Source organism: Narcine bancroftii, chromosome 4, assembly GCF_036971445.1.
Source record: "Narcine bancroftii isolate sNarBan1 chromosome 4, sNarBan1.hap1, whole genome shotgun sequence".
Classification (NCBI taxonomy): Eukaryota; Metazoa; Chordata; class Chondrichthyes; order Torpediniformes; family Narcinidae; genus Narcine; species Narcine bancroftii.
In genome coordinates this window covers 85,030,087-85,042,973 of record NC_091472.1, presented here as the reverse complement: position 1 = coordinate 85,042,973, position 12,887 = coordinate 85,030,087, and the positions used below count along the sequence as shown (strand labels likewise).

The 12,887-nt window shown below is 41.1% G+C and overlaps 1 protein-coding gene across 3 annotated transcripts in view; it reads right to left on the bottom strand.

Moving 5' to 3' along the window:
- esf1 (ESF1, nucleolar pre-rRNA processing protein, homolog (S. cerevisiae)) overlaps positions 1–12,887 on the bottom strand; it is a 95,242-nt gene that overhangs the window by 7,064 nt on the left and 75,291 nt on the right. For all 3 annotated transcript variants that reach the window (XM_069931806.1, XM_069931808.1, XM_069931807.1), the window contains exons 11-12: positions 10,303–10,393; positions 4,619–4,713 (exon numbers count right to left, since the gene is read on the bottom strand). In XM_069931806.1, the coding sequence (XP_069787907.1) occupies positions 4,619–4,713; positions 10,303–10,393 (186 nt within the window). The remainder of the gene's footprint in view (positions 1–4,618; positions 4,714–10,302; positions 10,394–12,887) is intronic.

The following is a 12,887-nucleotide window of genomic DNA, read 5'->3' as shown; positions in this document are numbered from 1 at the left end:
TGTGGCATGGCCTGCGCAAGCAAGTTGGCACTTGGGCAAAGACATGTATCTAATGCCAGACCTTTAAAGTTCAGAGCCACACCAAAGCTCCACTACAGGTTTTTGCGCACACACAGCGCAGGTTTGATCACATCCATGTGGATATTGTCGGCCTGTTGCCCCCATCTAAGGGCACTACTCACCTTTTTACAATAGTAGATAGGTTCATGAGATGGCTAAAAGGTTGTCTTGCTCTCTGACACCTCCGCCTCAGCTTATGCGAGAACCGTCATCGCCAATTGGATTGCACATTTCAGACAACCCTTGCATATCTCCTCTGTCAGAGGAGCTCAGTTTACATCCAGATTATGGTCCACAATCACACAGTTGCAGGGCACACAACTACATTGATCGATGGCCTCTCATCCCCAGTCCAATGACTTAGTAGAATGTTTTCACCGTCATATGAAAACAGTTCTCATGGCATGACCGGATTGGATAGATGGCAACCTTGGGTACATTTAGGTATCTGTACTGCACTGAAGATCTAGCTACATCCTCTGTAGAATTGGTTTACCCCCCTAAGGGTCCCAGGTGATTTCATTGTGGCAGCATGTGGGCAGCATAAATCTCCCACTTTGGTGCTTGAGGGAAAAGGTGGGTACACTGGTGGCTATCCTGGCCACCCAGCGTGTGTCTATGACTTCATACATTCCGTCTGAACTCAAGGACTGCCCTTATGTATTCCTGCGCAGGGATGCACACAGGACGCTGTATGAAGGTCCTTTTAAGGAGGTACAGAATGACGGCTCCATGTTTGTCATATTCATTGGTGGCAGGCAAGAAACGGTTTTGGTAGATTGCCTTAAGCCAGCATGTGAACCAAGATCAACCGGTACAGTTGCAGGGGGCATCCGCTGGTCCATTCTGGCTGCGTAGGTGGGATTGCAGTGTCGCCTCCAAGCTCCAGTTCTTTGGTGGGTGCCTGTAGTTGTGGGCTCTCACAGAATCAGGAGTTCCCAATGGCTGGTGGGGGGGGGGGCACAAAGAACTCTGGGAGGTGTGCGACTTCAGAGGTTGGATGATTGCGATAGGATGTCAACTGTAATTATTTCAACTCCTCTGAAGATTCCAATAAACAGTTCCGTTGGTTCAGCTCACGGACAACTTCTGTTTTACTTTATTCACTATACCACTCGCTACAATATAAAAGCATTAGGTTTGATTTAGGAGACTATGGGAAGAAGAGTTGGACAGGGATTATTGGTGTGACACCAGCTGTTGATAGACTGTATCAAATAAGTGATCAAATGTACAAGATGTGGATTTACATATGATACAGAGGTGGGCAGTGCAGAGTGAATGGGCAGGGATGTAGCAAAATGAACTATCATCCACTTTTGTAGAAAATGAAAGGTGGGGAACTTCTAAAAAAAATATGGCAGGAGATTGAAGTGTTAGTGTTTAAAATGTCCTTTGTTATGGACTATGACTGTTTGGACAGTGGTCTGTGACTTAAAGAAATGGATTTCTTCTGCAGCTTTCTGTTTTGCAGACTGTGCTAACTAGCCAAGGTTGGGCTACGCAGATAAGGGAAAGTGAAAAAAGGTTTAATTGCAGCAATGTGAAGAGTCACGAGAGATCATCAGGAAAAAAAATGGAGAAAGGAAGATGAGAGCTCACCAGACTAGCCTAGAAAGAGACTCAGAGATATGGTTCTCTCCGGGTTGAGAATGGTTCTAGCAGACTGAACTTGAGTGTGACAGAAGAAGTCACTTAGTGTCTTCTAGTGAAAGAGCCATTTGGAAAGCCCATTGTGCCAAGACCTTTGGAGGAGCTGTAAGTCTGTGGAGCCAAACCCTCAGTATTCAATTTTGGATGTCCTTCTCATTATTCAGTCAAAGTACTGAACTTTGGACTTTGAGGATGGCATTTTTTGCTTTGACCGACTTTTCTAATTGCTTTGACCGAGTTTTCTAAGCAATTTTGGGGTTTTTCCTTTGTGTTTTGAAGTACTGGGCACAGACCTGATTGCCCGGGGTTTTTACACAAACGCACATACACACTGTTTGAAAATGTATTTAGTTCTCTAATAAAGTGGGTTAATTTGGGGAAGACACTGCATTTGTTAATTGTTGTTAATAAATATAGAGTCAAAATTTTACTTCTTAAAAAGCGTGTCTTCTCTTTGCTGCTGGTTTGGGTGTAACACCTTGTTCATGATTCATTTGTGGGTACTACAATCAATAAGGAAGGTGAATAGTATGCTAGATTTAATTGAAGGAGGATCTAGATACAAGGGTAGAAATGTATTGGTGCATCTCTTCTCTTTGGCTTGGCTTCGCGGACGAAGATTTATGGAGGGGGTAAAAAGTCCACGTCAGCTGCAGACTCGTTTGTGGCTGACAAGTCCGATGCGGGACAGGCAGACACGATTGCAGCGGTTGCAGGGGAAAATTGGTTGGTTGGGGATGGGTGTTGGGTTTTTCCTCCTTTGCCTTTTGTCAGTGAGGTAGGCTCTGCGGTCTTCTTCAAAGGAGGTTGCTGCCCGCCAAACTGTGAGGCGCCAAAATGCACGGTTTGAGGCGATATCAGCCCACTGGCGGTGGTCAATGTGGCAGGCACCAAGAGATTTCTTTAGGCAGTCCTTGTACCTTTTCTTTGGTGCACCTCTGTCACGGTGGCCAGTGGAGAGCTCGCCATATAACACGATCTTGGGAAGGCGATGGTCCTCCATTCTGGAGACGTGACCCATCCAGTGCAGCTGGATCTTCAGCAGCGTGGACTTGATGCTGTCGACCTCTGCCATCTCGAGTACTTCGACGTTAGGGATGTAAGCGCTCCAATGGATGTTGAGGATGGAGCGGAGACAACGCTGGTGGAAGCGTTCTAGGAGCCGTAGGTGGTGCCGGTAGAGGACCCATGATTCGGAGCCGAACAGGAGTGTGGGTATGACAACGGCTCTGTATACGCTTATCTTTGTGAGGTTTTTCAGTTGGTTGTTTTTCCAGACTCTTTTGTGTAGTCTTCCAAAGGCGCTATTTGCCTTGGCGAGTCTGTTGTCTATCTCATTGTCGATCCTTGCATCTGATGAAATGGTGCAGCCGAGATAGGTAAACTGGTTGACCGTTTTGAGTTTTGTGTGCCCGATGGAGATGTGGGGGGGGCTGGTAATCATGGTGGGGAGCTGGCTGATGGAGGACCTCTGTGAAAACTGAGAAAATTGGTGCATCTAGAGCATTATTTAAAGGTCTGGTACCCCTATTTAAAGAAAGATGCTTTAATCGCAGAGGTACTCACATTAATTTCTAGGAAAGCAGATTTGCTTTGTGAAGGGTGACTGAGTGGACTGTGCCTATACTTTCAGTATCAGAAGATTGAAATTTTTTTATTGAAAGATACGGGTCAACATGGTTAGTATAGCGGTTAGTGCAACACTATTACAGTGCCAGCGTCCCAGGTTCAAATCTGGTGCTATGAGTACATTCTCCTTGTGTTTGCATGGGTTTTCCCTGGGTGCTCCAGTTTCCTCCATGCTCCAGAACGTATGGGGTTGTGGATTAATTTGGGTGTAATTAGGCAGGCAGCATGGGTTTAAAAGGCTGGAATCAGCTTCTACCCTGCTGGAAATGTTTTAAAAAAATCTTAATGAGCTTGGCCAAAAAGTCACAGGAATGTTTCCCCTGGCTGAAGCATCAAGGAACTGGAACTCTCTACCTGAGAGATGCTGAAGTTTATCTTGAATAGAGTTTGATAGATTTTTTTAGCTATTAAAGGAATCAAGGAAGAAACCAATGTCATGATCTTAATAAATGCTGGAGCAGAAATGAGGAATGCCCTATTCTGACCCTTATTCTTGTGTTCAATTTTGACTCCTCCTTCCCTCCTGTATACCACTGTATCACCACTTCTAATAGATCTGACAAAACAGCACATATCCAGGGATTGTGAAAGAGATATTCCCGCTGCTGGTTGACAAATTTGTCAGACAGCCGTCCTAATTTAGACAGCAGAGCCACGAGGTCTGTGAAAAGGAATATGCATTCAAATTCTGTATTGGAGAATACTGGTTAGTCCATCCAGTTTTATTCTTCAGATACTTAAGGGAGGAAAAAAAAATCAAAACTCTTGCTCTATTATTTCACAGTTGCAGTTAAGAGTCAACAGTATTGATGTGAGTCTGGAATCATAAACAAGCTAAAGAGAGTATAAGAAACAGAATATCTTCCCTGAAGGACAATGGCAATTTTACCATTATTCAGAATAATTTGGAATTTTTAATTAATTTACATTCCACACAAGTTGCTGTGGTGGGACTTGAACATGTAAATCTCCAGATTATTAGTCCTCTAATTTAACCCCACTGTGCCACCTTTCACAATGTTATCAAGTTTGATAAATAGTAATAATATAAATGGACCAATAAAGTGTTAATAATTGGCACTGATAAAGATAAATGTTCATGAAGAAATGGGCTGGGTGGGGGGGGTGGGGAAAGACACCCTCTTCTTTCATTTTTGCCAGGATATATTTGATACACTGTACATGTAAAAATGTCTGTCATTAAAAATCTGAATCTCAATTTCATACTTATATTCACTATTGACTACAGATTTCCAACCCCTGAATAATTTCTTACTTTTTCCTTCTCTAAACGTTCTTCTTCTTCTTCTGACATCAGAGGTTTTTTCTTTGACTTTTGGAACATTTTCCTTACATTCTTCTGCCGTGGTGCTATAGATGAAATAAAGCACAACAAATTGTGGAGATACACATATATATATTATATATATAGCAAGAATAAAAGATGCAAATTCAAGCAAAATGTTCCAAAATGTATTGCACCAGATTAGGAATATATATGCAATCCACTTGAATGGAAAGTGGAGAAACACAACCATAAAATTCAAAAAATTGAACAAAATATTATACTTCTGAACATACCTTTTTATAGACAAAGGTGATAGGAAAAAACTGAGTGGAATAAGAGAACATGGCAAATGAAAGAGAATGTGGAAAATGTGAACTTCTCCACTTTGGAATATAAAAAATGCCATTTTTTTGTTAAGTGGCAAGGAAGTGGATAGTGTTGGCACCCAAAGGGAGAGAGGTGTGCATATACATAAGTTGCTGAAGGCGACAAACAATTGCAGCAAATAACTGAAGACAAACAACATGTTAGCTTTTATTAACACAAGGTTTGAATATAGAAGTAAAAAAAAGTCTTATTGCAGCTGCAACATTGGTTATAATTGTGGTTTTCACCCAGGAAATGACGTACTTGCCATAGATGAGTGCAATGAAAATTCATTACACTGGTTCCTTGAAAGGCAATTGAAGAGAGATCGGGTTAATAATATATGGAGATTAAAATGATATTGATAATGAGTTTATATACATAAGTACAATATGTATATGTACTGAAATTCTTATTTGCTGCAGCCAAAAAATACTTAATGGACAGAAAGAGAGGTTGGGAGAATGGGTAAAAATGTGGTAGACGATCTACAGTACAGGGAAGTATATGGCCATGCATTTTAGGAAAAGCAAATGGGGAAGAAAATTCAGAAAGTGGAGCTCTGAAGGGTCTTGGGAGTTCCTAAAATTTAACTTGCAGGCTGAATTGACAGTAAGGAAGCCAAATGTAACGTTCGCATTAAATTGTGAGATGATTAAAATATAAAAGCAAAGATGTAATGCTGAAGGCATTGGTCAGATCACATATGGAAAATTTTTCTGCTGGCATTGTAGAGGGTTCAGAGGAGGTTTACGAGAATGATCCTAGGGAAGAGTGGTTAATATATGAGGAGTTTTTGATGGTTCAGGCCTGTACTCACTGGAGTTTGGAAGGATAAGAGTAAGGTGGGCGGGGGGTGGGGTTGTTGGAGGTGGAGGAGAGTGATCTAATCAAAGCATACCAAATATTGAAAGGACTGGATAGAATGGACATGGAGAAGATGTTTCCAGGAGTGAGAGTGTTTAGGACAGAGGGTTTGGCCTCAAAATAAAAGAACATCCCTTTAGGACAGAGGTGAAGAGCAATTTCTGCAGCTAGAGGGTGATGAATTTGTGGAATTCATTGCCGCAGACGGATGTGGAGGCCAATCACTAGGTATATTTAAAGCAGAGGTTGATAGTTTCTTGATCATTAAGCATGTCAAAAGGCAAGAGTGGAAGGCAGAAGAATGGGATTGATAGCAGTATATCAACTGATCATTTCTGCCGATGAGTGATGCCTGACTTGCTGAGTTAAGGGAATTGGGTGACTGTGAGGAAAGGAGGGAGAGCGCCAGTGCAGAGTACCCCTGTGGAAGTGCCCCTCAGCAACATGTATTCGGCTTTGGATACTGCTGGGGGGGAACAGCCTATCAGGGACGAGTTGTGGGGGTCAGGTATCTGGCACAGGGGCTGCCCCTGAGGTTCAGAAGGGAAGGAGGGATAAGAATAGGATTCTTGTAGTTGGGGACTCATTAGTCAGAGGGACAGATAGAAGGTTTGTGGGACGAGATCGGGGATCCAGGTTGGTCTGTTGCCTCCCTGGTGCCAGGGTCAGGGATATCTCTGATTGAGTACATAGCATTCTGCAAGGGAAAGGAGAACAGCCAGAAGTCGTGGTCCATGTGGGGACCAATGACTTAGTTAGAAGTGGGGATGAGGTCCTGAAACAGGATTATGTAGAATTAGGTAGGAAGTTAAAAAACAGGACCTCCAAGGTAGTAATCTCTGGATTGCTGCCCGTGCCACGAGCTAGTGAGGGTAGAAATAGGAGGATGTGGAGGATGAATGCGTGGCTAAGGAGATGGTGCAGGGGGCAAGGGATAAGATTTCTGGATCATTGGGATCTCTTCTGGGGAAGGTCAGACCTGTACAAGAGGGACGGACTCCACTTGAACTGGAGGGGGACCAATGTGCTGGCAAGCAGATTTGCTAGAGCTGTGGGGGAAGGTTTAAACTAGTTTGGCAGGGGGGTGGGGAACAGAGTGTGAGAGCAGTGTCCAGGGAGTATGGTCACCTAGATAGGAATAAAAAAGATAACAAAGGTAGGATGGAGATTAGGGTAGAAGGTAAAAAAGAGAATATATGTGAGGGTCATTCTCTGAGATGCATATATTTTAATGCAAGAAGCATAGTGAACAAGGTAGATGAGCTGAGAGCATGGATAGATACTTGGGGTCACGATATTGTGGCAATTAGTGAGACCTGGCTACAGGAGGGGCAGGACTGGCAACTTAATATTCCAGGATACATTTGTTTTAGATGTGATAGATCAGGGGGTAAAAAAGGAGGAGTTGCTCTGCTTGTTAAGGAGGACATTACTGCCGTGAGGTGGCAGGATGGTATGAAGGGATCGACCAGTGAGGCTGTTTGGGTGGAATTGAGGGGTGGAGGAGGCAAGAGGGTGCTAATAGGGGTGTATTACAGACCACCAAATGGGCCAAGAAAATTAGAGGAACAAATTTGTAGGGAGATAACGTATATGTGTGAAAATCATAAGGTAGTGATCATGGGAGATTTTAACTTCCCACACATTGATTGGGATACCCATACAGTTAGAGGGCTGGATGGGCTGGAGTTCGTTAAATGTGCTCAGGATTGTTTTCTAAATCAGTTAGTAGAAGAACCGACTCAGGACGGTGTAATACTGGATCTCCTGTTAGGGAACGAGCTAGGTCAGGTAGCGGACATTAATGTTGGAGAACCAATTGGGTCTAGTGATCATAATTCTGTTAGTTTTAGGGTAGTTTTAGGGAAGAGCAAGGAGAGGCCTAAAGTTGAGGTTCTGGATTGGAAAAGAGCAAATTTCGAAGGAATAAGAAGGGATTTGGGGAGTATTGAGTGGGACAGGATATTTTCAGGTAAGGATGTTAATGAAAAATGGAGGATATTCAAAAAAGAAATTTTGAGGGTACAGAGTAGTTGTGTCCCAGTGTGGATCAAAGGAAAGGCTGGAAGTCATAGGGAGGCTTGGTTTTCAAGGAATATTGGAAATTTGGTTAGGAGAAAAAGGGAGGTGTAACAAGAGGTATAAAGAGCAGGGAGCTGAGAAGTTGAAGGACGACAAGGAGTGTAGAAGGAATCTTAAGAAAGAAATTAGAAAGGCCAAAAAAAGGCATGAAGAGGCTTTGGCTGACAGAGTAAAAATAAATCCAAAGGGTTTCTATAAGTACATTAAAAGTAAAAGATTAGTGAGAGATAAAATTGGACCCCTTGTAGATAGCGAGGGTAGGCTGAGTGAGAAGTCTGAGGAAATGGGGGAAATTTTGAATGATTTCTTTGCCTCGGTATTCACTAGGGAAAAAAATGTTGAACCAGTTGAAGTAAAGAAAAATAGTGGGGGGGGGTCATGAAGCATAATAAGAATAACTGAGGAGGTAGTGATGGCTGTGTTAAAAACGATAAAGGTGGATAAATCTCCCGGACCGGACAAAATATTCCCAAGGACACTCAGGGAGGCTAGTGGACAGTTAGTGGGGCCATTAACAGAGATATTTAGGATGTCACTGGCCACGGGGTTGGTGCCAAAGGATTGGAGGGTGGCGCATGTGGTTCCTCTGTTTAAGAAAGGGTCCAAATGCAAACCTGGGAATTATAGGCCTGTAAGTCTGACGTCTGTGGTGGGCAAGTTGATGGAAAGTGTTCTGAGGGATGCAATTTACAAATTTTTGGAGGTACAGGGATTGATAGGGAGTAATCAGCATGGTTTTGTCAGGGGTAGATCATGCTTGACAAACCTGATTGGACAGGGGGTTACAAAAAAGGTTGATGAAGGGAAAGCTGTGGATGTGGATGTGGATGTTGTCTATTTGGACTTTAGTAAAGCTTTTGACAAAGTTCCCCACAGGAGATTAGGAAAAAAAGTGGAGGCATTAGGTATAAATAAAGAGGTAGTGAAATGGATTCAGCAGTGGTTGGATGGGAGGTGTCAGAGAGTAGTGGTAGAAAATTGTTTGTCCAATTGGAGGCCGGTGACTAGTGGAGTTCCTCAGGGATCGGTCCTGGGTCCACTATTATTTGTTATATATATTAACGATCTGGAAGTAGGGGTGGAGAATTGGATAAGCAAGTTTGCGGATGGCACAAAGATTGGTGGTGTTGTGGACAGTGAGGTAGATTACCATAGATTAAAAGGTGATTTAGGAAGGCTGGAGGTGTGGGCTGAGAAATGGCTGATGGAATTTAATACAGATAAATGTGAGGTGCTACATTTTGGAAAGGCAAATTTAAATAGGTCATATACATTGAATGGTAGACAATTGAGGAGTGCAGAACAACAAAAGGATTTAGGAGTTATGGTAAATAGTACCCTCAAGGCTGATACTCAGGTTGATGGTGTGGTGAAGAAGGCATTTGGAATGTTGGCCTTCATAAATCGGAGTACTGAATTCAAGAGTAGGGAGGTTATGATGAAATTGTACAAGGCATTGGTGAGGCCAAATTTGGAGTACTGTGAACAGTTTTGGTCACCAAATTATAGGAAAGATATAAACAAAATAGAGAGAGTGCAGAGAAGGTTCACGAGAATGTTGAGAGGATTTCAGGGTCTGAGTTACAGGGAAAGGTTGTGCAGACTGGGGTTTTTTTCTCTGGAGCGTAGAAGATTGAGAGGGGACTTGATAGAGGTGTTTAAGATTTTAAAAGGGACAGACAGAGTAAATGTGGATAGACTTTTTCAATTAAGAAAGGGGGAGTTTCAAACTAGAGGACATGGTTTAAGATTGAAGGGGGAAAATTATAAGGGGAACATGAGGGGAAATTTCTTTACGCAGAGGGTGGTGGGGATGTGGAATGAGCTTCCGGCAGACGTGGTCGAGGCGGGATCATTGGTTACATTTAAGGAAAGACTGGATCGTTACATGGATAGGAGGAGACTAGAGGGGTATGGACCGGGTGCTGGTCAGTGGGACTAGGAGGGTGGGGATTTGCTAAGGCATGGACTAGTAGGGCCGAACTGGCCTGTTCTGTACTGTAAGTGGTTATATGGTTATATGGAGTTGCTCCAACATCTCATTGTTTGCTCAATATTCCGGCACCTGCAGTTTTCATGTTTTTTACAATTCTGAATTGTCATTTTTACTGCACAATTCAATGTTGAATATCATTTATTACTAAACATTGCTCTTGAAGCATGAACAAAAAATATCATACATATTCTTACTTTCAAGTAGGATTGGAAGGATAGTGAGAACTAGAAATCTCACTGAAGTTTAACAATTGTTTTTAACATTATTCCATTGTTTTTCTGCTAATTTTGGAACACATTTAAACAGTCAACATATCAAAATGGCAATTACTGCACCCAAGCACAATCTACAAAATATTTACCAGACTGTCCCAGTTCTTCTGTGAAGAAAGAATCATTCAAATCTACATCAGATGGAATCTCATCCTCACTCAGTTCCTCTGTATTTTGAACCTAGACAGAAAAAAATTATAAATACAAAATTATATTTCACTAATAATTATAGTTTAAAAAAAACTGTGGCCAAATGTCAAAAGAATTTCATTTATCATTTCTGCACAAATCTTTCAAATGGAAAAATAATTTAGAAAAATGTGAAATGAAAAAGAGTAGATTAGACAATTCCATCTTTAGGCCCCAAATTCAAAATGAGGCAGAAAAATGATTAGAAGATCCTTTTTGTCTAAATGAGAACATTCTTAACCTTTTTCTAACACAGTACTTCTTGGATGGGTAATTTGGTACACAGATGGAAACATTAACCCAATCTGGTAGAAATGGAATTAATTTTGAGTGGGATGCCAGGCAGTGTTAAGAGGGATCTTTACACTGCATTCTGCTGCACAATATCTGAACTAAGAGTACTTCATACAGAAACAAGGCAAATATCCAACTAATGGTACCACAAGATATTAGAGCCAATCTTCTGCTGAGATCCACAAGGATCTGCTGGCATAGAAGTCTGGAACTGGGCTACTCCTAAATGGACACTGTAATAGAGCCTTGAATTTAATACAGCTCTGTTAAGGGAATATCTGAACTTTGCTGGAAAAATCCTCCAGTGTTCAATAGAGTAGATGATGAGTGTTCTCAATAACACAGGTACAGATACACTAAACTTCTTCCTTGTGGCAGCCACAGAGGCATACATGCACCAAAAAGTAGAGCATAAATTTAAATACAAATATATCTACACAGAAGAAAAATATAAGAGTTTAGATAAATATTTACAGTTGTAGTTCATGAAAGAAAAGCGTGGCATTTCAACAGTGCAGGCAGATCTTTTGGTGGTTTCAGAGTAGTTCATGGTTAAGGTTGCGGTAGTATTGGAAGTTCAAGAGCCTGACAGCTTTTGGGAAACAAAACATTCTTGGAACTGGATGTGCTACTTCAGGTTTTTGTATTTTCTGCCCAAAAGTAGCAGCGAGAAGAGATTGTTAGTATTATCTTAAGCATATTATCTAATCTGTGGCTTAAAAAACTTTACGCTAAACCTACATCATATTAATCCAGGCAAGTTCCATTGGCTAATAAAAATGAATGAATGAAATGCATCACTGCAAGGACAAGTCGAGCTTTTAATAAGTTAATTTAAATGTTTTTAAATTTTGTGATTTTCATATTGATTTCCAAAATTTTTAAAAAAGTATCTTCATTTATGAAAATAATCTGGTCCAAAGTGATTTGGAATACTTGTTAAAATCAATTGCCTGTGAATGATCTTGTTTGTCATTCTTCATATTCTTTTAAGATCTTTTACTGAAGAAGGCCAATTATAGTATTCCATTTTCTTTGCATTGTTACATTGCATAGAATACTGTCAATCAACCATAATACTGGCAAAATAATGGAAAACTAAATTAATGTTTCCAGAAAAATGCAACAAAAAAGTGCGGAAGTTAACAATTATAACTCAACAGTTTTCAATTTTTTATGGTTTGGCACATTGTGCTAAACATTGAGTAGAAAATGGACTTTGATGAAGAGGAGAGTGATGCTTTATGTTTATACTAGAAAGCATTCAAGAACACAAGAAATAGGAGCAGGGGTCAGCCATCTGGCTCATTGAGCCTCAATAAGATTATAACTGATAGAGCTGTGGACCTGCCTGTTCCTTTTAATCCCCAACTATGCAGTCTATCCAACTGTGACTTAAATATATTTAATGAGACATCCTCTAATGCTTCCTTGGACAGAGAAATCCACAGATTCACTCCTCTCTATATCCATTCTAACTCTATTCCCCTGCATCTTGAGACTATGATGGTTTTTAGATTGCAATATGGGAAAATTGTGGAGACATTTAACATAATTACTGTCCGTGTGGTCAATAGCGCTAGGCCCCTTTTTAGACTGCAAGTACCTAAATGCAAGAATTCCGATGGCTGGATGTGCAGTAGAGTGGATAACTGTCAACTAATTTTTCCAGTACAATTTACACTACTAGCTTCCTCCAAAAAGTTGTAGGGGTCCTGCAGGATAAATTGTGGTGCAGGAATTAGACTGCCCGTGTTGCGGCAAAATTCCTTGATTGTGCCATTACATGCCTGCAGACTAAAAACCATATATGTCACGTGTTCAAGACTACTTACCATTGGAAACAACTTTCCCGCCTCTATCATAACTTTATACCCTTTAACAATCTTTATCATTCCACTTCAAGTTTATTATTGTTTAATTGTACATATACAACCTGACGAAACTGTACACCTCCAGACCATACATATAATTCACAGTACATAACAATCACACCAATAATCAAATATTTTGGATGATTTACACAATTACAGGATACTGTTCATTAATCTCACAGCCATCAGTCCTGATTTTGATGCTCCTATGCCTCCATCTTGATGGTAGTAAATACAAGATACTGTGCACTGGATGGAAACAGTCTTCTATAATACCCTGAGCCCCATTTAGACAATGCTCCCAATCAATGCCATTA